Source organism: Canis lupus, chromosome 2, assembly GCF_003254725.2.
Source record: "Canis lupus dingo isolate Sandy chromosome 2, ASM325472v2, whole genome shotgun sequence".
Taxonomy (NCBI): Eukaryota; Metazoa; Chordata; class Mammalia; order Carnivora; family Canidae; genus Canis; species Canis lupus.
In genome coordinates, this window is record NC_064244.1 from 33,314,866 (window position 1) to 33,337,104 (window position 22,239).

Genomic DNA, 22,239 nt, shown 5'->3' on the forward strand with positions numbered 1-22,239 from the left:
AGGGAAAAGCAGCCTCCATGCAAGGAGCCCGACATGGGACTCGATCCTGGGACCCCAGGATCATGCCCTGGGCCAAAGGCAGGCACCAAACCACTGAGACACCCAGGGATTCCCCACACATGGTTTCAGATACACAAATGGACCCATAACACCCAGACTGTGCTGCAGAGTGTGTCTAAATGACTCCATAGGAACACAGGCACCCAGGTCCTTGTCACAGGCTCCCATCTCCACACCCAGTACTACTGACAACTCAGCCGGCTCTGTGGGTACTGGCTCTCTTCCCCGTGACTAGGGGTTCTCTCCTGGGTTAAAGGCCAGGGAGGAGGGGCCTCAGGCAGATAGGGAGCAGCAAGTAATGGAATGCAAGGGACCAGGCTGCAGTATAAGTCATGCAGGCTGGGGAGGTCAGGGCCTCCCCAGAGCACACCCACTTCTCCAGCAGTGACCTTCCTCCACCCCCAGAATCAGAATCCCCTATCAGCCCTGCCACTACTGCCACTACTCAGCCTGGGACTTGGTCTGAGCCTCTTTTCTTTTCTCCTTTCCTTTCCTCTTTCCTTTCCTCTTTCCTTTCCTTTCCTTTCCTTTTTCTTTTCTTTCTTTTTTTTTTGTGTGAGAGAGAGAGTGTGTGTGTATGCACATACATACATACATACACACAAGTTGGGGGGGCAGGGTAGGAAGAGAGGGAGATACATTTTTTTTTTTTTTTGAGGGAGAGAATCTTAAGCAGACTGTGCTCTTACGTGGAGTCTGTTGAGGGCCTCGATCTCACCACTCTGAGTCATGACCTGAGCCAAAATCAAGAGTCAGGTGCTTAACTGACTAAGCCAACCCAGGTGCCCCCTCTTTGACTTTCTAAGCCTTAGTTTCTGTGTCTCTCAACTGGGGATTAGAGTATTTGTTCTGTCCACCTCCCAGGGCTGCTTGCCCACAGGTTCCCATTCTTAGGCAGGGCCCAAGTGGGGTGTTTTCCTCCAGTGCTAAGGAAAGGTCCCAGGTCAAAGGAATTTCTGGTGACAGCAGGACTTAGAGCCAAGATACTGAATCCAGCTCGATCCAGAAACTCTGCCCTGCCTAGTCCCAGGCAGACACATAGGGCCCAACCTTGTCAGCTGGGGTCAGAGGGAAAGTCCAGATGTTGAGCAGCTCCTGGGCATAGACCCAACTATACTAGTGTTCAGGGAGGGGCCCAAACAGTACAGAGTGGCTGAGTAGGTATGCCTGCCAGGCAGCCTGCTCATGGAGTTTTCACTGGTTTTTCTCTTCTCTCGTGATGGATTTGCAGTTTCACCATCCATGCAACTAGGTCCATCCTTTGACAGCTCGCTCACATTTCTAGCTATGACACACCTCACCTACCTCTGGGAAATTGTGGGGAAGCAAGTATATTTGGCCCTCCCTAGGTACAACATCAGCAGAAATGCCAATGTCTGTCCTCCCAGCCCTACAAGAGCCTTTTGCAAAGAAGGAATCAAGAAATCTAGGTCATTGGGTTTTATTTGAGTCCAGAGGGGAAGGCCTCTCCCCTACCCACCCTCTCCTGCCCCCATCATATACCTGACCCCAATGTCCTAAAGCTGGAAGGAGGGAGGGGGCATGGCAGCATGGAAAAGCATGGCCCCCCTGCCCTCCAGGCAGCCTGCAGAGAGGAGTGGGGCAAATCCAGAGGGCACCGCACCTCTCCTCAGAGCCTGACCAGGAAGGGGAGGGAGTTGAACTAGAGCTCCGTCCTTGTGACAGGTGCCTCTTCTGAGCAGGCCCCTTGCAGTCCTCCACACAGCAATGCCTCCAGAGCCCCTTGGCCTTGTTGGTGGGCTTCATAGATCTGGTCTTCTCCAAACTCGCCCAGGTAGTGGAAACATGTCATGGAGAGCCTAGGGGAACCCAACAGGAGCCTCAGACCCCTGCCTGCCCCTCAGGGGGCTAGCCGATCAAGGCTCCAAGGTCTCCATCCCACCCCACCCTCACTCCTGTCACCTGGTGGGCCAGGGGCCCCCTGTGATCATCACACTGATGCTTGGCTCTGGCCCCTTACTGAGTCCTGGGCCTGTGAGACGTTTCACCTGGTTCACTTCTCGAACCCCATAGCTGGAAGCAGCAGGAAGGAGAGGCATATAGCATTAATGGGAGCCCTGCCAGCAAGGGATAATACCCCCGCATGAAGCTGGGCACACTGGGCATTTGCTGAATTCAGAGCCCAGATTCTGATCCTCCCTGATGGGAAACAGAACCAAAGAGGGAAAGCCCCTGGCCTGAGGTCACACAGCAACCTTGTCCCCAAGCCACGTAGCATTCTACTTGCCCCCAGCTCTAGATCTCAGACTTCATTCCAACCAGCCCCCTACCTTGGACCAAAGCCCTAGTGGACTATGTGTCTGGTGTGAGTGGGAGAGTGGGAATCTCTACCCATCAGCCCTACTGCTAGAGGAGGGTGGTAGGGGCCAGATTCTTGACTCACCCCTGCCAGCTCTGGGAACAGCTCTTGTCCAGGACATCTATGTATACCGACTCACTCAGCTCCCACTGCCGCCCGCCTGAGTCAGGGGTGTGAAGTTTGGCCTCTGCCTTTGCCAAATGTTGCCACATCTAGAACAAGGAGGGGTTAAGAGCCAGGGTTTCAAGACTGCTCAATGGTGGGGGAGGGTCAGGCAGGAGCCTGGGTCTCTGGGAGAGAGTGAGGTGGCAAGGGAGACTTTTAAGCAAGAAGCTCTTATCAGGTAGCCTCACAGCCCTCCCCCAGGTTCTGAAAGCTGGGACTGGGTCTGCTGAGGTAGGATCCACTTCCCGGGGTTGAGGTGTGTGGGTAGGAAACACTGAAGTAGGAAGTTAGGCCTGAGCACTGGGGCTCCTTCCCCAGTGCACACCTGCCCATCAGCCATGCTATTTTAAACCATGAGAACAAGGAAAGGAAAAAAAAAAAAATAGAGCCCAGTCTTCAATGACACGTGTACTCATAGGCTTGCCTTGCTCCACAGAGTTACTTAGGCATGCTGGATAGGTTTCTGTGTGAACTCAAGACACACACATACTCATATTCATGCATTCAACCCATGTGCATACATGCACAAATACACCAGTACTCCCCAGTCATGTTTTGGGAAGGAGTCTAGACCTGAGGATAAGCCTGGAAACGGAGGAGTCTGAGAGGATAGGCTGGTGACTCCCTGGGGTCTCAAGATACTGTGGGTTGTCCCAGATTATTTCCTTTCTGTTGGGCCGAGAGATGGGTAAACTGAGGCATGGGGGTTTGGGTGAGGTGCAGTTGTCAATATCATGGAAAGCTGAGTCTAACTCAGGGCTCAGGGTGGGGGTTTGGAAATCAAAGCCAGTGGTAGAATCTGAGGTAGATGGAGGGGACTGGCTTCAGGAGGGACCTGGACAGGGGCAGGGGAACTGTATGGGGGGAGGTACTCACCTGGTAGGCCACTGCCCTGCAGGCATCACAGCGCAGGTGAGCAGGCATATGAGCTGAGTACTTCTCTTCATCATCCAGCTGTGGGGCAGTGGCTGTGAGTGGGGCCCTGTCCTCAGAGCCCCCTGGGATGGCCCAGGCTCCCAGCAGCAGCAGTGTCAGTGGCAGTGACAGCCTCATGGTCAGTGGAGATGGCTCAGTGAGCATGTGGCTGGGGTGCAGGTGTGCATGTGCATGTGTACAGAGGGAGCCACCCCGGAAAGCCTGACCCAGACCAATGGGGAACCAACAACTCACCCCTCCCACTTTCTTCCTTCCTCTAGGGGCCTAGAGATGCCACGTGTGCATCTCCTCTGCTGGGATCCCCACTGTAGCCAACTGGGCTCCATTTCACAGATAGGGAGCAGTGACATAGGGGGAAGCTGGGCCTGGGCAAGGGCACGTGGGGGCGGATCCCTCCCCTGAAGTCTGGCCACTCAGTGGGCACTGAACTGAGTACCTTGAGGGAAGAGGTGATTTGTGTCATTTTTATGAGCATAGGAAAGCTTAGACAGAAGTGATGAATCCAAGACCATACACTAGAAGGGCCATACTGAAACGAGGCCCCAAGCCTGAGTAACTAAAGCCCATTGGCCACCCAGCCACCAGGATGAATGAGGTTGCCAGGTGTGGTTGCCAGCCTAGGGTTTCCTCCCTGGGAGGTGAGTTTGCTGAGGCCAGGATGTCACATCCATGAAAGACACACGTGGGCTCCTTCCCTGAGCCCTAGGGCCGCCTCCACCCAGACCATACCCAGGCAGAGAAGAGTGTTAAAGGGGGTGTTAGAAGTCACAGCAGTAAATTAGAAATCAGACAACTTACACCAGTTGTTCCAAGCATCGTGGCTCATTGGATCAGTGATTTATTGCACACCAGGATGAGGTGAGGGGACCAGGGCCCTCCATGCCATCAGAACCCGCATCCCTGGCCATGAGAAGTTGTTCAGGTTATTCTGACTCATAGCTCTCCCAGTCAACTTTCAGCCGAAGGCAGGGAGTCTGGGACTTCAAGGGACCCAGACCGCCTAGGGGCCTGGAATTTAAGTAAGGCATCAATCTCCATCCCTAACAACTGCTCCTAATGGGAACTGTTCTTCCCCAGACTCATCACATATCAGTCAACAAAGCCCCGCCACTTCAAGCTCAGAACTACACACAGACTCACATGTCCTACCCCATGCATCTCTCTCAGCCCTCCTCAGACGCTCCTGCTATCTCAAGGCAATTAGCACACAGGCTCTGGGTCCTGTTCCCTCCTTGCTTTGACCAGTCTGCCGAGCCAGGCCCTCTCTGGGCATGGTTGCCACATCTGTTACTGAGGGAGTGCAATCAGCAGAGGGCTCCAAGTCTCCCTGCCTTGCTCCCCACCCCATGGCATCCCTTTTACTGGCAGCCCTAACCCACCCTCCACTACTCCCAGAGGGGTCAAGAGGCTGAAACATCCTCCCTGTTTGCAAGTCCTTTCTGATGAGTCACTGCATCTGGCCCCCAACTTGGGTGGGAATGGCTTAAACCTCCACTCCTGGCCCCAGGATGAGCCAGCTCAGCTCTGATGGCTTTGAGAAGCCAAGTCAGATGCTGAGGTTGAGGAGAGGATGAGAAGTGGGGCTCCCAGCTGGAGACTATAGCTGCCTCCCTACCCAATCCCCATCTCCAGGCTGACCCTCCATAGCCCCTTCCATACAACTTCCCTGCTCCACCTCCACCTGCCGTCCCCACAGCTCCCTTCCTCAGATCCAGCCTGACCCAGGGGCTGCACTAGCCTTTCCCACATGACCTCCCAGGCCAAGGCTCAGATCCTCTTCCAAAGAACAACAGAGCTGCTAGCCACAGTCCTCCCTCCATTGCACCAGCGCCCACTAGCCTACTCCACCGCAGCTGGATCCACCTTCAGGGAGGGACACATCCGCCCTCTGCTGATCCTATTCCTTGTTGCTCCTCCTGAACTCCAACACCCCCTCAAGTCAGTTCCTAGGAACAACTCCAGAGACTCCTCACAAACACACAAACACACCACACTCTGGGGATGCCTGGGAAAGGAGTATACAATTTTGTTGGGGGAGAAAGTAGGCAGCCACTTTCTGAGTTTCAGCTCCATCAGTCCCAAAGTCTCAGATATATCCTCTGAAGGTAACTTCCAGTGTGAAGACTGGGTGGGCTGGGTAAAAGAAAGAGGTGATAGAAGGAACCGGGCAGGGGACTAGATGCCAGAACCCCCAAGGCTATCAAACAGGCCCCAACACCCAGGATAGGCCCTGGGGCCTCACACTGAGAACAAGGACCCCTTGCCGGGCTGGGCTGAACTCGAACTGTTGGGCGGAGCACAGAGGAGCAGAGGGGGAGCGGGGCTGGGGGTTCCACTCACTGGCAGGTAGTACATCCCGTCCAGGGGCCCCGCGTCGGAGGCCCAGGGTACCTGGGGGCCGCTGAAGCCCGCTGGGGCCAGGGACGGTGGCACTGAGAGGCCCGGGAGAGGCCCATAGGCGGGCGGGTAGAGGCCAGAGCCCAGGGCCAGCGGGGTGTAGACGCGGCGTGGTGGCACCTGGGGCGATGGCGGCAGCAGCACCTCTACGTATTGCCCGCTTTCGGGGTCGAAGAGTAGCCGTAGCCGAGGCTGCCGCGGCGCCTCCACAAAGTAGCAACGGCCGCTCTCGGGGTCCACCAGGACCTTCCCCGGGTACGCAGTCCCTGGGGGCCTGCGTGCCCCGTGGAGGGGGCCTTCGAGGGGCCGGTCCGTCGGAGGCGCTGAGGCAGCGCGGGGTTGGGGCGGGCCGGTTCTGCCGGCCGACGCCTGGGACTCCCGCAGGAGAGACGACTGGATCGCAGTCGCCGGCTCGGGAGCTGCAGGAGACGTCTCCACTTCGGGTGCTGTCCCGGCGCTCGAGCTGGGGTGCGCCTGAGGCGAGCGGGGGCACGGTGGTCGGGGTGGCTGCGGCCCTCCCGGGCCCGTGGGCGGCGGCTGGGGTGACGCGCTCGCGCCGCCTAAGGGGCTGGTCCGCCCCTCGCCGTCGGGGACCAGGCGCCGCGCCTCAGCCTCGCGGCTCTCCCCGCCAGCACCGCGCACAACTGCCCCCGCTCCCTCGGGCCGGCGGCCCACGGCCAGGGCCGCAGGCAGGCGGATCTCCGTGCGTGCGAAGGGTTTGGCCGTGCTGTTCTCCGCTCTCCGCCTCAGGGCCCCGTTGGGCCGCGGGGCGTCCCGGGGCACCGCGTCAGGGGACGGCTCTGGGGGCTCGTAGGGGTGCGTCACGACCGGAAGAAAGTCTTTGAGGTAAACCGAAGTGTAGTGAGCTGGGGCTGGCGACGCCAGCGCGGGCAACGCTTCGGTCCCGGACGCGCCGCCCTCCTCCGCGCCGGGTTCCACAGGGGGCGCAGGCAGCCGCAAAGCTGCGGTTCCCGCGGGGAAGCTTGGCGCGTACGTGGTCTTCACCATCTTGCGTACGTCGCGGGGCCGCGGGAGGGCCACGCGAGGCCGTCCCGAGGCGGCCTCTCCAAGGCCCAGGGCTTCCCGGGGCACATCGGCATCCACAGGGCCCACAAGGCGACTGAGGGTTAGCTCAGGCGCGGCCGCTTCTGGCGACGGCTGACTGCCCCGGAAGGCGAGATCCTGCACCTCCCGCGAGGACTGACCTTGCGCCTCCGTGAGTTCCGGAGTCCCAGGTGTGGGCGGCCTAGGCCGCTCCAGCTCTTCCATTCCTATCCCATTCAGAGCTTTAGACGTAGATACTATGGATGAGCCCTGTGGTGTGGGACCCCACGTGTCTTGGGGAGATGGATGCCACGTCCCATTAGCACGATCTGGAGCCTCCCATGAGGACAAGGCCGGTGGATACGCGCTCCTACTGCCCTCTGCGGTATTCCCAACTGCCTGTTGAGGAACCTCCCACAGGGAAGGAGCTTCAGGGGATGGGCTTCTTGTCCTGGCGACACCCTGATTCCACGGGGAAACAGTCGGTGGGGAGGGGCTTCTTCTGCTGACAGTTTCCTCGACAGCGGGATCCCGATTTCCCCATGCACGGGATGCTTCAGGGAACGACGGGCTACTTACCCTCCGAATAGCCCGATTCCACGGGGGCGGATTCTGGGGGGACGGGCAGTGAGGACCCCGTACGGTCCCATTTGGAGCCTGCCACAGCGGGGACGAGCTCCATGGCCTCCCAGCCTTACTCGGAACTTCCCGAGGGCCCCTCGACTCGAAAGGCGGACTCTGTGCTCTCAGAATGGCTCGATCCGGAGTCTGTCGCGGGGACCGAGTCTTAAGTTCCTGACTTTGTGCCTCCCGAGTCTTCTCCCCTGACTGCAGGAAGATGCTGGAACTAACCGGACCCAGCGGCTCGGTGCCCGGCGCGGGCTTGTCGCGCCGAATCGCGCGCTCTCGGAGGCTGGGCCACGGCCGCGGTGCCTTGGTGGGTGCTGAACCATAGTGCACGCGCGGTGGCCGAGACCTGGCCTCCTCCGGGACCTTTCGGGTACTGCGGGCCGTTTCTCGGCTCGCACACTCTGGCTGCCCCGTGGGCCCGAAGGTGGCGCTGCTTGGGGCAGGGGCTGCAGGGCTCAGTTTTCTGGCCAGTGCTGTCTGCACCAGGCCAGCGGCTTCCTGCAGGCGGCCCAGCGACTCGTCCAGGGAGCCAGTGCGCAGGAGCAGCCGGGGGCGCGGTGGTGCTCCCGCCTCCCGCGGCGGACTCTGGGGCCGGGGGCGCAGCTCGATCTGACGCTTGGGCACCGTGCGGGACCTGGCGGGAGCCTCACGCTCCTCCAGCGCCACCTCCACACACTCGAACTGCGCTGGGGTCCCAGGACTCGGCCCGCGGGGCCGTACCTCTAGGTAAGTGGCCCAGCGGGAGCCACCGTCGGGGGCCTGGGGCGTCGGTGTCGCGGGAGCCGGAGTCGCGGGCCCGGGCGGAGAGAGGCTGCGGAAAGCGCGGGCGGTGAGTTGCTGCACCTCGCTATCCGCCGCGTCGGAGCGGCGGAACGGGGCCCCTGCGCCGAAGATGACTTCCATCTCCCCCGACGGCAGCATGCGCAGCTGCGGCTGGGGCGGCCGCGGGCTGGAGCCCCGGCCTCGCGGGAAACCCGAGCCGGGCCCGGGCTGCTGGCGGCTATTCTGGGCGCTGACGGACAGGCGAGGCTGCGCGCCCGCCCCCAGCGCAGGGGCCACCCCGGGCCAATGCGCCCGGCACTCTGCGTCCGGCCCAACGTCCGGGGGCCCTGGAGAACCCGGAGCCGTGTGGTAGGAGCCTGACGAGCCAGAGGAGTCCTGACGCCGGGCGGGGGCCGCAGGCGGCTGCCCCGGGAGCCCAGGCCGGGCTGGCCGGGCGAGCGCGGTCAGCATGGCGGGGCTGGGCGCCGCGCACTACCTCCCTCACGTTTGCCTCCGCGGGTGCTGCGGCTGCCCGCATTGTCCCCGCCCCGCCCGCGGATGTCGTGGGGTCACCGCGCCTTAAAGCGGCCGCGGCTGCGGTCGATGGCGAATCAGTGGCGTCGCCCACAGGACGGCCTTGGGTCCTGGGCTTTACTTTTCCAACGTTCCCCTCTGGCGCGGGCCCGAGGCCTAGGATGGCTCTCCAGTCTTGGGCTGACGGGAAGGTGAGGGAAGGGCAGGTTTGAAGCCAGGAGCTAGGCCTAACTCTGCTCACAGGCTAAGAAACAGGCCGAGCAGGGCCCAGCCTGACGTCAAGCACCATGGCATGTGGGTCAGAATGGGAGCCCGGGGACCAGGACCAGACTTTCGGGGTCTTCTGAGCAATTTCATCTTCCGGTAGCCCCCCAGTGTCTTCCTACCACCGGAGCACACCCCTTCTCTCTGGCCCTCTCATCACTTGTCCCAGCTAGAGTATGTAAGGGTTCACCCACCACCTTCCTTGACCCATCACCCCATGATCTTTGATGGAGCTTTGCTTGGAGGGCTCCCCCAAGTCCTCAGGTTGTACTAGGGCCTCGGGAAGCTGTACCTGGCTGGACCCATTGCCTTTAGTGGGACCATACTGGAAGGGCCTGGGGTGGCTAGCTCTAGCTTTCACAGATGGCCTTGGCACCTAAAACAAGACACTGATGTGGGGTCTCTTAGGAACCTTTGGGGTAGCCATGACCCCTCTCTGAAGCCCTTCTGAGGCAGAAAGAGCTCTGGCACTTGCAAGGCCCTCACTCCAGCCCCCACCACCTCAGGATTCACCCCAGGGACAGGTGCTGGTGGGGAAGCAGTCACCACTTGTCACTGCCCTGGGATAATGACAGTGAGCACCATTTGCCCTTAAACTTCCGGCTTTAAGTTCCTACTATGTTTCAGGCCCTAGCTGGCCTTGGGGCAAAAACACAGCAACCCCCCACCCCATGCACTCACACTGACTCAGGTTTGGCTAGATTGACAAATCTGACTCAGCCTCTGAGTGGGTCCCCTGACTGGGTGTGTCCCCATGATCATCTAGCCATCAGTGATGGCTTGTGAAAGGATCAAGCCTGCCTATCATCTGGTGCTGCACATGCAACTTTAACAAGTTATAGGCCCTTCAGAGACTGTTCCCACCTTAAAAAAAGACATAGCATTGTCCTTTTCCCTTCCTTCCCCTTGTGAAGATTCAAGCCTCTGTTAGGGGGAAGTGTAAGAGGATACAAGTATGATTCACAGGTGTAACATTCTTGTTATATGATGGTAATGGATTTCCCAAATTCACTGTGGTCTTGGAACCCACTGCCTGTTGTCTCCAGTCAGGGCTTATCACATACTCAAACACACACACACAGCCTTTCCTGCTCTATAGCCAAGTTGGGAGAGTTAAATTTACCAGGGCACTGGGAGTAGGGTGGGGTGTTTACAGGTAACCAGGGGTAACCAGAGCTGTTTACATAGGGAGAGATTAAATACCAAGAGTAGGAAGAACAGTGCCTATTAGACAACAAAGTTGTCCTCCTGTAGGCTAGACCTCCACACCTCTCCTCCCCCTACGACCCAGGGGAGGGAGGGAAGTGGCAGGGACTGGGGACCTGAGCAGCATCCTTTTCTGAGTGGCGTGGAAGGCAGTGGCCCAAGGCCTGCTCCCCACCCAGTCCCTGGTAACTTGATTCTCCCTTCTGTCACCAAGGCCCTCCGGAAGGCAGGCAGGGAGGGGGAAAAAAAAAAAGTGCCTTCTGCCTCTTCCCTGGGAATCAGGGCAGGTGAAGTCTGTTTTGGCAGGGGCCAGGACCCACAGGGACAGGAAGGGCAGGGGTGGGGACCCCCACAGCAGGGAAGGCAGAGGTCGGGCATTACAGCCAGAGAGTAGGAAGGCGACGACCATTTTATTTTTCCCTGGGACGCTGGTGGCTCCGGGCCTGACGCATCCCTGAGGCTTTCTTATGCTTCTGGTCCAGCACTTGGGCCATGTAGTTCTCCTGTTGCTTCTGGATCCGGTAGTCAGACACGTGATTCCTGCAATGGAGCCGTCTGGGCATGGGCTGGGGGCAGTCTAGGATAGGGGCCAGAGAGCTGGCTCCCCACTTCCATCAACAATCCCCAGCCTGGCCCAGACCCCTCACCTGAAGATTTGTTTCTGCTGGCTGATAACTTGCTGCAACTCCTTAATCTCATTCTCTTTGCCATTAAGTATATCTTCTTGCTTTATAATGTGAGACTCAATTTCTGTGGGGGAGAGAGGCAGGGAGGAGGGGTGGTTCCCATCCTACAGGCTTCTTCCTGAGATAAGGCATTCATTCCCTAACAGGTATTTTAAGAAGTTGGCTCCCCCCACCCAGGGGTGCTCCATAAGTAGCTGCTAACACCTTAGTAAGAATGAGTTTATTATGGAGTTTTGACAGGATGGTGGCTAAGGGGCGCAATGTCTGATGTGTGTCAGTGATTTCACAACTCTATTCTGGACCAGGTGACCCACATGAGGGCAGGCGAAGGCTCCTGCAGAGAGGTGGACAGTGCTGCCCAAAGGCAGGAGGATGAATGGCTCCTGCCCTTAACTCCTGCCAATCTTTACAAATATCGCCTCCTTGGTAAGACCCTTCCCAATCTAAAAGTATCAATCCCTCTCAGTAGTTTCTATCCCTTTTTCCTGCTTTCTTTTTCTTCTTAGCACTTATAGCTAACATACCATATATTTTACTCACCTATCTTCTTCCCAAGTTGGATTTATATCCATGAAATCCACAAGGATAAAGATTTTTTCAATTTACTGCTTTAACCCTAAGGCCTAAAATAGTACCTGGCACATGGATGGGACACAATGAATTTATTTGGGGAATGAATGGACAGGATACACTCTGGGGGTTTAGGACTTAAAAACATCACTTAGTTTCATCATCTCAATCCAACCAGACCTATTGAGGTATCCAGTCCTGTGCTAGGGCTTCACAAGGGGAAAAGACAGGGTCCCCTACCTTCAAGGAGGCAGCTCCTGAAAGAGAGTTAAAACTCAGGAACTGAACAGAATAAGGCAATGTTTCAACGATGTTAATATCGATGAGACAGTATTACCATTTTTGGCAAGTTACCTCCTTTTCTAGACCCATTTCCTCATCTGTGATGGGGACAGGAACAGCCCCTGTTCCGCAGGGGTGTGAGGAGCACCCAGGGAGATAGTGTGGCAAAGCTTGCCCCCTATATTAAGTGCTCATTAGATGCAAAGATGATTTTTGTGTCTTGAATCAAAATTGAAAGTGGTTGTAGGAATCTCAGGGCGGGGGCGGGGGGTGCTTCATTTATATGAACTGTCCCTTGGGGAGTCCTGGAAAATTCTTATCCTCATAGGAAGAAAATCCCACTGCCTTTAAAGGCTGGACAAACATTAACTACAACACAAACTCTAAAAATTCAGAAATGCTGAAGCAATTTAAGGTTTCAGAAGAAAAGATTTGATAAAAAATTAAGATGTGACATACAAAAGAGGAGACGAAGATGCAAGGGAAGGAAGAGAAGGAAATTGAGTTCCGTGGGTCATAGGACCAGAACTATTGAACCTTCTTCTCAAGGTCACCCAGATTGATTGTGAAGTTCTTTTGGGAAAAAGCATCAGAAATTTCTGTGAATTTTTAAAATAAATGAGAGATAAATTTAAAATAAATAGCAGCCAAATGAGAGAATAGTCAGAAAAATCCCTTTGAGAAAAATAAGAAACTGTGTAAGTGTAAAAACCAAACTAAACCCACATAAAGGGAGATTGAGGGGTGGGGAGGGCATAGGCCAGGGGAAGGCTTGGGTCATGAGAGTTGCTCAGGTGAGGGCTTGTGTCCCACTGGAGGTGCTTAGGACATTCTACGGGGAGGCAGCCAGGTTCCATCCCCACACACACACCTTGCACAAGTGGACACAGAGCCCTGCAGATGTGGCTGATCTCTAGGAAATGCTTGGGCACCACCAGGAAAGAACTCTAGGTTCCTTTTAGGAAAGTTGGGGGCAGGGGGGGATAGGTACACAGGGAGGAAGGACTGGGGCCCAGTGGCCTTGGATGTGGAGGCAGTGAGGGGACCCCTGCCCTCTCTTGGACCCCTGGGGGCCCCCACGGGAGTCCTTGCTCATACTGCCATAAGGCCTGTCAGCCCACCTAGTGAGATCAAGGTATCAGCCTGCTGGCATCTTACCAGTGAGAGTACTAACCCAGGGAGAGAGGGATGGATTGGTGGGTACAGGGTACCCAAGTCTCTAGATGACAGCCCATCAGGAGGGACCCTGAATCTCTTTTGGACTTGGGCTCTGATCTGTGGCCTACCTAAAATCGGCTGCAATCCATGAAGCAAATGTTCCATATGGAATTCATGTCTATTTCTTAGACTAGCTAAGGGGAATTTAGTGTTCTGGGAAACTAAAAGGGGGTTCCTGAGATCTAGGGACACTGGGTGGCTGACAGAAAATACCCCAAAACTCACAGCACCACCTTGAGCCAACAAGTGGCCATAGGCATCTGCACAGAGTGGAGATGAAAATTAATGGCCTACAGACACATGTTACTTGGCCCATACAATAGTTTTAAAATTTCTAAGTCAGTTGCCAACACTAAAAAAATCAGAAAAATTTCCATTAGAACCTGGTTTCTGGTTTCTTTTTTTAAGGATCTGCCAATACTCGGCCCCCATTCCCATGGCAGAGGCACTAAGCCCTTGAGAGGTGGCGTGGCTCTTCCTGTCACCACAGTCCCCTCTCCTCCCTGCTGGGTCCCCAACCCTGACAGTAAGGGGTCAGCTCCCAAAGACGACTGTGCTTATCCTGCTGTTCGTCCTGTAACAGTTACAAGTAAAGTACGCTATTTCTGATACCCATCAAAAGTGGGAAAACAAAAGGTGGACTAAGAAGGTCTTATGTTTCAAGAAAAATGGGAGCGAGCCCGTTCCTTTATGGCCATGAAGAATATTGTACACCGACTGCTTCCCTCATTTCCGTGGCCTGCCTGGTCCCTGAAGGCCTTTGCGAAGGTGTGGCCCGCCTGGGCCTGCCTGTATCCTCAGCCGGGGGCAGAAGTTGGGGTGAAACCCTGCCCTGGACACGGGCACTGGGCTGTTAGAGAAGAGCCCATGCATGTAAGCGTGGCGGGGAGTACGGGCCTCCCGCCTACCATTGCACTTGGTGATAAGCTGGTCCTTCTTACTGGTTTCCTGCAGGGCTCTGCTCTTGACACTGGAGAGCCTGAGTGGAGAAGATAAACAGTGGGAAGGCTGACAGGCAGACTGGACCCCCAACCCTTCACCCCCCTACCAAGGCCCACTCACGCCTTTTCAAAAGCCAGCTTCTCTTTCTCCAGCTGTTTAGACAGCACCTCAACCTCTCCGAGGGCAAACTGCAACTTCTCCTCTTCCTTGGCCAGGAGGGCCTTGGTCTTGGCATGAGCAGCTTTCTCTTCCTGCAGGGGCAGCAGCAGCAATGACCTCATTACCCCCAAGCCACCCTGGGTCTCCTAGGTTCCCTTAACCAGCTCCATTTCTCGGAGAGGCACATGGAAGCCAGGACCCAAGAAGACTTTGTCCTCACTACTGGGGCTGGAGGCTCTCAGAGCCAATACTGAATAACTGTACCCATCCAGAGGGATCCCAGAAAATGGGGGAAGATCAGGAACCTGCAGAGACCATTACTTACCACCAGCTTCTTTTCCACTGCCTGGAACTCTTCTTTACTGACAAAATTTTCGTCCTGGAGAACCATCTGCAACAGAGCCTGGCTCAGGGAGGGCCTGGGGCTGGAGTGGGAGGGGTGCTTTCTAGGAACCAGGACCAAGGTTAGACAGTGGGATGATACCCAGGGCACCTAGGATGAGACTTGGGCTCTGAGAAGGGAGAATTTGGTTCCACAAGATCCACAGAGTCTCAGCTCTAGGTCCTACCCTCAAGGAGCAACCAGTCTGATATAGGAGATAGCTCCTGGCCAGCCCTTCTAACACGAGTGTGCTACAATGGAGAAGCACAAAGGGCTGTTGGCGCCCAGAGGCAGCCCCTAGCCTGGGGAAAGGTCAGCACTGCTTCCAGAGAAGGGGTCATCAGACAGGACATCTGACTGCTAAACAGGCGCTGGCCTGCCGGAGGAGGAACAGGGGTGGAACAGAAGTGTTCCAGACGGGAGAACATACATGGGAAGGCCAGCTTCGAAGAAAAAGAGCTGGGGTACCCTCGGGGAATTGCAGGTCATTCAGTGCCTAGAGCTGCATTCACCCACCAGAGTGAGAAACAGATGTTAAGTCATTTTTGTTTCTGAGATAGAGATATCTCAAGACCTTCTTATCAAGACAGAAAACAAAAACAGGAAAAGCATGAACCCCAGCTGCACAGGATTTTACCGTGCCCGTCCAGGTAATCTGTGGCTCCAGGAGCTTTGAACTCATGAACTAGGGTTTGATTGAGAAGGCAAAGGAACGGGACTTCAAGGGGTGGGAAGCCTTAAGTTAACATGTGCAAGGGACAAACCTGTGCTTACTGCATTCAGCATGGCGCTGCCTTAGACGCTGGGGGATAAGAGGTGGAAGTCCATAATAGAAAAGATAGTTACAGTTTCAGTGCCTGCACCTGAGGGCCCTGGGAAGCCAGTGAGTCCAATTAGAAATGCGGAAAGTGAAGCCCAGTGAATAGACCGGGGCATAACTCCCAGGCCTTACACAACCAGGTAAAGAGGAGGAAACAACCTGACTTTGATTTAAATTCCCCAGTAAATATTCGTGAAGACCGTGCCGTTTGGCTCCAGTGCCACCCGCCGGGACACAGCCGCGCCCGCCTCCGCCCCACGAGAGTCTCCGTCCGGAGAGTCTGGCCCCGCCCCCTCCATGTCGGGGTCGTCTGGCCTCTCCCCCAGCTTTTCTTGCTGCGTACCACGTTCCTCAGCTGCTGGATCAGTTCCTCCTGAGATTCGATCACGTCCCGCAGTTGATCGAAGGCGAGACACACCGACCCCGACCCCCCCTGCGACCACCCAAGGGGCGTCGCCATCTTCTGCCCCCGCCGGCTAGTTGGAAATGGCCGTCTCTAGGCGCCTCACTAACCGCCGCCCACCAATGAGAATGCGACGCCATAGAGCACCCTGGCAACCGGGGGGCGGAGACTCCTTGGTTAACAGGGATGGGGCCCGCCTCTTAAAGGAGCCGCTCTCTGAAAGCGCCTCTACCCTTAGGAATTTGCTTATTTTGCACACCTGTTTTATCTTGTGTTTGTCACGCAGACCTGCGGGGCAGGCGGCGCCCGGCTTATACTTCCTTAAGGAAGTGGACAGGCCTCACTTAGACAACGACTCTCTCAGCCTTCTCCCAGTGCCTGTTAAATGCAAGACCTGCGGAGCGGTCTGTGGGAGCCTAAGGCAACCCCAGCATCTTTAACTTGACAGGCTTCCTTCTTCCGCCCTAATCTCTAGATTTCCCCCAGAGTATGAAACTCCAGCCTCTTGTGATCTCTCTTCCAAGTATGAATACACTCAGTACTTAGGTGGCCTGAACCCAAGCAATGAAGGGAAGCCCAGGAACAGGAAGGGAAAGTGATGCCACCCAAAATGAGTCCTCATACTCTGGTACCAGGCTGTTGACAGCCACACTGAACCCATATGGGACCATATCAAGGTACTGGAGAGGACCCTGGAGAGATCAGGAGAGCAGAGGAGGGGCATGAAAGTGACGGGGAACAGAGAGATACAGAAGGATAAAGTGATCTAATACACATCGTCACCAAATCTCTTTGGAGGGCTTTTTTTTTTGAAACCCAAATAAGATTAAATAACCTTAGGAAAAATCAGAACTAATATTTACTCAGTATTATTTTGTGGCATTTATGCCTTGTTACCACTATTTCATGTGATCTTTACAATGATCTTGGGAAGTAGGATATCCTTATTTTGCAGATGAGGAAATGCACGTTCTATGAGAATGAGTAACTTGCCAAGGTCACCCAAGCTAAGAAGCTTTGGAACAGGGTTTTAACATGGGAGGTTTGATTCCAGAGTCCATGCTCTCTCTCTCTCTCTTTTTAAGATTTATTTATTTATTTATTTTAGAGAGAAAGAGAGAGTGAGAGCACAAGCAGGAGGGGCAGAGAAGGAGAGAATCTCAAGCAAACTCTGCACCAAGTGTGGAGCCTGATGTGGGGCTCAATCTCACAACCCTCAGATCATGATCTGAGCAAAACTAAGAGTCTGACACTTAACCAACTATATCACCCAGGTGCCCCCCAGAGTCCATGTTCGTTCTTTTTTTTTCTTTTTTTTTTTAAGACTTTAACCATTTATTCCTGAGAGACAGAGAAACAGAGACACAGGCAGAGGTAGAAGCAGGCTCCCTGCAGGGAACTCAATGTTGGACTTGATCCAGCACCCCAGGATCACAATCTGAGCCAAAGGCAGATGCTCAACCACTGAGCCACCCAGGTGCTCCAGAGTCCATGTTCTTAACCATGATGCTGTGTTTCATTTTTGTTAAACATAATGCATACTGAGGTTGTGGAATTTGATACCCTAAAGCAAGAAATGACTCTATTAAGAAGTTTGGAAAAAAGTATTATCAGTGACCAGGAAAGGGAACTGAAAGTTCAGGTAGGCCACTCACGCTGCTCTGCAAACTTCCTCAACGTGCCTATTTCAGGGTTGAAATCTGTGGCCTGATAAATGTGGCCATTTCTCCCAGTAGTAGCCATTGTTTCATTTTTCTGTGTTTCTTCTATCTATTCTCATATCCTTGAGAGCAAGGCTCTTTCTTTCTCTCCCTTCCTTCCTTCCTTCTTTCCTTCCTTGCTTTTGAAAGATCTATCCGTCTATTTGAGAGAGAGAGATTGAGCACGTGAGTACGGTAAGGGGCAGAGGGAGAGAGAGACACACAGTCCAGCTGACTCCGTGCTGTGGGCGGAGCCCCACGTGGGGCAGCAAGGAGCCTACTGGAGGCAGTATCTCACCACCTGGAGATCACAACCCCAGCTGAAGCCAACACTTGGACCCTCAACCGACTGTGCCACCCAGGGCCCCAAGAGAGCAAGGCTATTTCTGTTTACCAATCATAAAGGGCCTATAGGAGTACAGTCCAGTAAAATTTATGTAATGGAAATAGTCTATATCTGCACTGTCCAGTATTGCAGCCACTAGCCACATTTAGCTAGTTGTTCAGCACTTGAAACATCGCTTGTGTGACTTGAGGAATTGTTTTAAATTTTAAAGATTTTTAATTAGTTAACATTAAAAAATTTTTTTAAAGTCATGAGAACACAGAGAGGCAGAAACATAAGCAGAGGGAGAAGCAGGCTCCATGCAGGGAGCCTGTTGTAGGACTCGATCCCGGGACTCCAGGATCACACCCTGAGCCAAAGGCCGACATTTAGCTGCTGAGCCACCCAGGCATCCCTAAAATTAAAATTTCTTTTTTTTTTTAATTTTTTATTTATTTATGATAGTCACAGAGAGAGAGAGAGAGAGAGGCAGAGACACAGGCAGAGGGAGAAGCAGGCTCCATGCACCGGGAGCCCGACGTGGGATTCGATCCCGGGTCTCCAGGATCGCGCCCTGAGCCAAAGGCAGGCGCTAAACCACTGCGCCACCCAGGGATCCCTAAAATTAAAATTTCTTAAAGATTTTTTATTTAATCATTTGAGAGAGAGAGCACAGTGGGAAAGGCAGAGGGAGAGGGAGAAGCAGACTATCCCAGGACCCAGAGATCACGACCTGAATCATAGGCAGATGCTCAACCATCTGAGCCACCCAGGTGCCCCTAAAATTAAAATTTAAATAGCCATAGTAATTAGTGGTACTGTGTTGGACAGCATGAGCCTAGAAGGTGCTGTGTTGCTTGTGTGCCTCAGCATAGAGCTGCCTTGAAATTTTGTCTATCAAATAGGAGTATTCATCTGAATCAGTCTGGACAAAACTGGACATTCCTATGGGGCAGATCACTGGATTTCCCCCTTGACCTGTGTCCTCTCTGTTAAGTCTTTCATGCAGTGCTACTTGGATGTCCCTTGCCATTCATGTTCACCTCCGGAAGCTGGAATAGACTGCCCTCCAGGGCAAAACTCTGGAATGTAGTAGTTTCCACCAGCCAGTTCCCTGGGGATAGGAGATTATGAGCAAGGGAGAACCTTTGGTCTGCATCCTGCATACCAGCATGGACATGAAGGATGGTCACCCTGGTTGGGGACTGCCACAGACTCCCACTCTTTATGTCAGCAAATACTACAGGCTCCTGGCCTCAGTCAGGGCTCAGTGAGGGTCAGCATAACATGACATCACAAACAGCTCTGTGATCCTGACCGGGGAAGTGTTGCCTTTCTGCACAGGGTTGTCATTCTGATTGATGTTCCCATTCTCTACTGCTGTATAATGACCCACCCAAAATTTACAGCTTAAAAAAAAATCATTTTGCTCAGGAATCTGCAATTTGGGCAGAGTTCAGTAGTAAAAGCTCATCTCTGCTCCATATTGTTTCATCTGGGATTTTTGGTGGGGAGGAGGAGAGGAGAGGTGCTGAGGCTAGAAATTCTACTTCCAAGATGGCTCACTTACATAACTGGCAAGCTGGGAGCTCATTTGAGGCTGAGAACCAAGGTTCTTATTCCTCTCCATGGGCTGTTTGGATTTTCTTTTTTTTTTTTTTTTCTTTTTTTTATTTATGATAGTCACAGAGAGAGAGAGAGAGAGGCAGATATACAGGCAGAGGGAGAAGCAGGCCCCATGCACCGGGAGCCCGACATGGGACTCGATCCCGGGTCTCCAGGATTGCGTCCTGGGCCAAAGGCAGGCGCCAAACCGCTGCGCCACCCAGGGATCCCCTGGATTTTCTTATAACGTGGTGATTAGGCTTAAGAGAAAACATCCGAAGTGATGGGAAATGGAAGATGGCCATTTTCTTAAGGTTTGGGCCTAAACACTGGCACAGTGTAATTTCTTCTATATTCTACTTGTTAGGGAGCCTCGGAGTTCAGATTCAAGACGGAACACCTGTTGGAAGTAGTTTCAAAGAATTTGGGCTGCACTTCCAGTGGAAGTCCTGGCAGATGACGTCATTTCCTCAAGGTTCAGCTCAGATAAAACCAGAATGAAACTTAGTCTAGTGGGGTTTCATCAAATAAATACCCACTTACATCCCAAAGTAAGCCATTGTTTAAATAACATTATAGCTGTGACAGGTGCTAAGAAAGAGAGGAATGGTGGGTTTTTGTTTTTTTAAATAGGCTTCATGCCCAACATGGGGTTGAATAGATGACCCCGTGATTAAGAGCCACATTCTCTACAAGCCAGCTAGATGCCCTAGAATGAGAGTATTTTAAAGGGAGATTTTGCCAAATCTGGGGTGTCGAGGAAGGCTTCTGTGAGGAAGTAGGACGTTTGTGCTGAAACCTATTAAGATTACCCAGAGGTACTTAACAAAAAAAGTAGAGGCAGGTGAGTTGGAAAGGGTTCCAGAAAAGGTCTCTGGGGCAAAAGGGGTTGGCAGAGTGTAGTCATTAAAAGGTTAGTATGGAGCAAAGAAAAGGATGTACAGTGCAAGAAGGGTCCATGGCCAGAAACTTGGTAAACCTTAAGTGTTAGGCCATGCTAAGAACTTTATGGTTTTTATTCTGGGATCAAAAGAAACCTACTCAATATTTTAGGCAAGAGGATGACATAATTTATGCTCTGAAAAGATCTCTCTGGTTGCAGTAAGGTGTACAGACTGGGGGTGGCCCTGAATAGATGCATAGAAACTACTTATACTTGAGAAGCTATTATAGTTTTGGAGCACCTGGCTGGCTCAGTCAGCAGAGCATGCAGCTCTTGGTCTCAGGGTTGTGAATCTGAGCCCATAATGGGTGTATAGATTACTTAAACTTTTTTTTTTTAAGATTTTATTTATTCGTTCATGAGAGACACAGAGAGAGACAGAGACAGAGACACAGGCAGAGGGATGAGAAGCAGGCTCCATGCAGGGAGCCCAATGTGGGACTGATCCTGGGAATCCGGGATCAATCCCTGAGCCAAAGGCAAACGCTCAACTGCTGAGCCACCCAGGCGCCCCTACTTAAATAAACTTTAAAAAAAAAAAAAAGAGTAAACTATTGCAGTTTTTTTTTTAAGATTTATTTAATTGAGAGAGCCAGTGCAGGGGGGAGGGGCAGAGGGAGAGAGAGTCACAAGCAGACTCAGTGCTAAGTGCAGAGCTCTAAAACGGGCTTGATCTCACAACCCTGAGATAAAACCTGAGTGGAAGGGATCCCTGGGTGGCGCAGCGGTTTGGCGCCTGCCTTTGGCCCAGGGCACGATCCTGGAGACCCAGGATTGAATTCCACGTCGGGCTCCCGGTGCATGGAGCCTGCTTCTCCCTCTGCCTGTGTCTCTGCCCCCGCCCCTCTCTGTGACTATCATAAATTAAAAAAAAAAAAAAAAAAAAAAAACCTGAATGGAAACCAAGAGTCAGGGGCTTGACCAACTGCGTCCCCCGGGCATCCAGAAGCTATTGCAGTTTTTATCAGAAAAAGTGGCTGGTAGTTTTGGAGTCAGAAGGTCAGAGGAGATGAAGAGACTAGTTGGACTTAGGATGTTCTGGAGGTCAAAATGATAGGATTTAATGAAGGAGGGGATACGGGAAAAAGAGAGCCAGCATGTTCTTGTTGTCTGCTGCTGCAAACAAACAACCACAAAATGTCATGACTTAAAACAGTAACCATAATTGGGAGGCTGGGGTAACTATGTGATGGGCACTAAGGAGGGCCTTTGATGGGATGAGCACTGGGTGTTATACTATACGTTGGCAAATTGAATTTTATTAAGGAAAAACCAGTAACCATATTATCATTTGCTCATGATTCTGCAGCTTGAACAGGGCTTGGACAGATCATTTCCATCCTGCTTGTCAGCTTGGGTGGCCTATACAGCTCGGCTTGGATTTTCTGTCTGGGTTCTCAGTTCTTGCTACCAGCTCAGTTGTTTGGTTCTCCTCTGCATGGTTTCTCCATGTGCTTAGCTTATTGCTCTCAGGATGGTTGGACTTACATGGCAGCTGGCTTCCCCTAAGGGCAAAAATGGAAGCTGCTAGTTTTGCACATTCTGTTGGTTAAAGATCAAAGGCCAGTCCAGATTAGAAAGGGGACTACACGAGGGCACAAATATTATGTGTGGCCCTTTGGGGGGATACCAAAAGAAGTCTAGCATGCAGAGTTTCCTAGCTTTCTGACTCACACTTGGATGGATGGTGATGCTATTCACAGAAATGGGAGCATCGAGTGTGGCTTCCTTTTTCTGTTGAAAAAAAAAAAAAAGACTGCCTTCTGTAAGAAGGGTGGTTATATTTCAATTCTCTCTTCCTCAAAATTGCTTTCACTGAATCCTCATTCTGAATGAAAGTCCTCTGTTATAGCTCCCCAAGCTTTCCTCGGTTTCCCCTTTGACAC

At 53.4% G+C, this 22,239-nt stretch overlaps 4 protein-coding genes and 1 pseudogene across 17 annotated transcripts in view; 1 reads left to right on the forward strand and 4 right to left on the reverse strand.

The window, feature by feature from the left end:
• LOC112658885 (60S ribosomal protein L17-like) overlaps window positions 1-22,239 on the forward strand; it is a 384,311-nt pseudogene that overhangs the window by 268,315 nt on the left and 93,757 nt on the right.
• MZB1 (marginal zone B and B1 cell specific protein) lies at window positions 1,486-3,651 on the reverse strand. Of its 2 annotated transcripts, XM_025445415.3 has the most exons (4): window positions 3,422-3,648; window positions 2,465-2,592; window positions 1,984-2,094; window positions 1,486-1,880 (listed from the first exon to the last, which is right to left on the reverse strand). In XM_025445415.3, exons 1-4 carry the CDS (start codon window positions 3,623-3,625, stop codon window positions 1,724-1,726), a joined length of 600 nt encoding a protein of 199 aa, XP_025301200.1. In that variant the 5' UTR covers window positions 3,626-3,648; the 3' UTR covers window positions 1,486-1,723. The 2 variants fall into 2 exon arrangements, with proteins under 2 accessions (XP_025301200.1, XP_035569704.1); XM_035713811.2 differs by lacking the exon at window positions 1,984-2,094 and having other exon boundaries at window positions 3,422-3,651.
• PROB1 (proline rich basic protein 1) lies at window positions 4,285-10,345 on the reverse strand. Its single transcript, XM_025445407.3, has one exon. The coding sequence runs from the start codon at window positions 8,783-8,785 to the stop codon at window positions 5,720-5,722; it is 3,066 nt and encodes a 1,021-aa protein (XP_025301192.3). The 5' UTR covers window positions 8,786-10,345; the 3' UTR covers window positions 4,285-5,719.
• On the reverse strand, window positions 10,710-15,920 carry SPATA24 (spermatogenesis associated 24). 9 transcript variants are annotated; one of them, XM_035713806.2, is made up of 7 exons: window positions 15,721-15,885; window positions 15,322-15,359; window positions 14,501-14,600; window positions 14,137-14,267; window positions 13,983-14,053; window positions 10,966-11,068; window positions 10,710-10,858 (listed from the first exon to the last, which is right to left on the reverse strand). In XM_035713806.2, exons 1-7 carry the CDS (start codon window positions 15,835-15,837, stop codon window positions 10,729-10,731), a joined length of 690 nt encoding a protein of 229 aa, XP_035569699.1. In that variant the 5' UTR covers window positions 15,838-15,885; the 3' UTR covers window positions 10,710-10,728. The 9 variants fall into 9 exon arrangements, with proteins under 9 accessions (XP_035569699.1, XP_025301198.1, XP_025301197.1 ...); XM_025445413.3 differs by having other exon boundaries at window positions 14,501-14,566; window positions 15,322-15,429; window positions 15,721-15,857; XM_025445412.3 differs by lacking the exon at window positions 15,322-15,359 and having other exon boundaries at window positions 14,501-14,566; window positions 15,721-15,920.
• Window positions 21,593-22,239, reverse strand: part of DNAJC18 (DnaJ heat shock protein family (Hsp40) member C18) — a 32,138-nt gene continuing 31,491 nt past the window's right edge. For 3 of the 5 annotated variants that reach the window (XM_049101503.1, XM_049101497.1, XM_025445408.3), the window contains one exon: window positions 21,593-21,858. In XM_049101503.1, coding sequence (XP_048957460.1) covers window positions 21,809-21,858 — 50 coding nt within the window. In that variant the 3' untranslated portion in view covers window positions 21,593-21,808. Of the gene's footprint in view, window positions 21,859-22,027; window positions 22,088-22,239 lie in introns of all 5 variants that reach the window. The other 2 variants (XM_049101506.1, XM_049101516.1) reach the window with 1 other exon arrangement.

Coding starts and splice junctions, on each gene's coding strand:
- PROB1 (XM_025445407.3), bottom strand. CDS start 8,785: ATGCTGACCGCGCTCGCCCGGCCAGCCCGGCCTGGGCTCCCGGGGCAG.
- MZB1 (XM_025445415.3), bottom strand. CDS start 3,625: ATGCTCACTGAGCCATCTCCACTGACCATGAGGCTGTCACTGCCACTG. Junction 2,593..3,421: donor GCAGGGCAGTGGCCTACCAG/GTGAGTACCTCC, acceptor TCCTTGTTCTAG/ATGTGGCAACATTTGGCAAA. Junction 2,095..2,464: donor TGTTCCCAGAGCTGGCAGGG/GTGAGTCAAGAA, acceptor TGCTGCTTCCAG/CTATGGGGTTCGAGAAGTGA.
- SPATA24 (XM_035713806.2), bottom strand. CDS start 15,837: ATGGCGACGCCCCTTGGGTGGTCGCAGGGGGGGTCGGGGTCGGTGTGT. Junction 14,054..14,136: donor AAGCTGGCTTTTGAAAAGGC/GTGAGTGGGCCT, acceptor TTCTCCACTCAG/GCTCTCCAGTGTCAAGAGCA. Junction 11,069..13,982: donor GCTTATCACCAAGTGCAATG/GTAGGCGGGAGG, acceptor TCTCCCCCACAG/AAATTGAGTCTCACATTATA.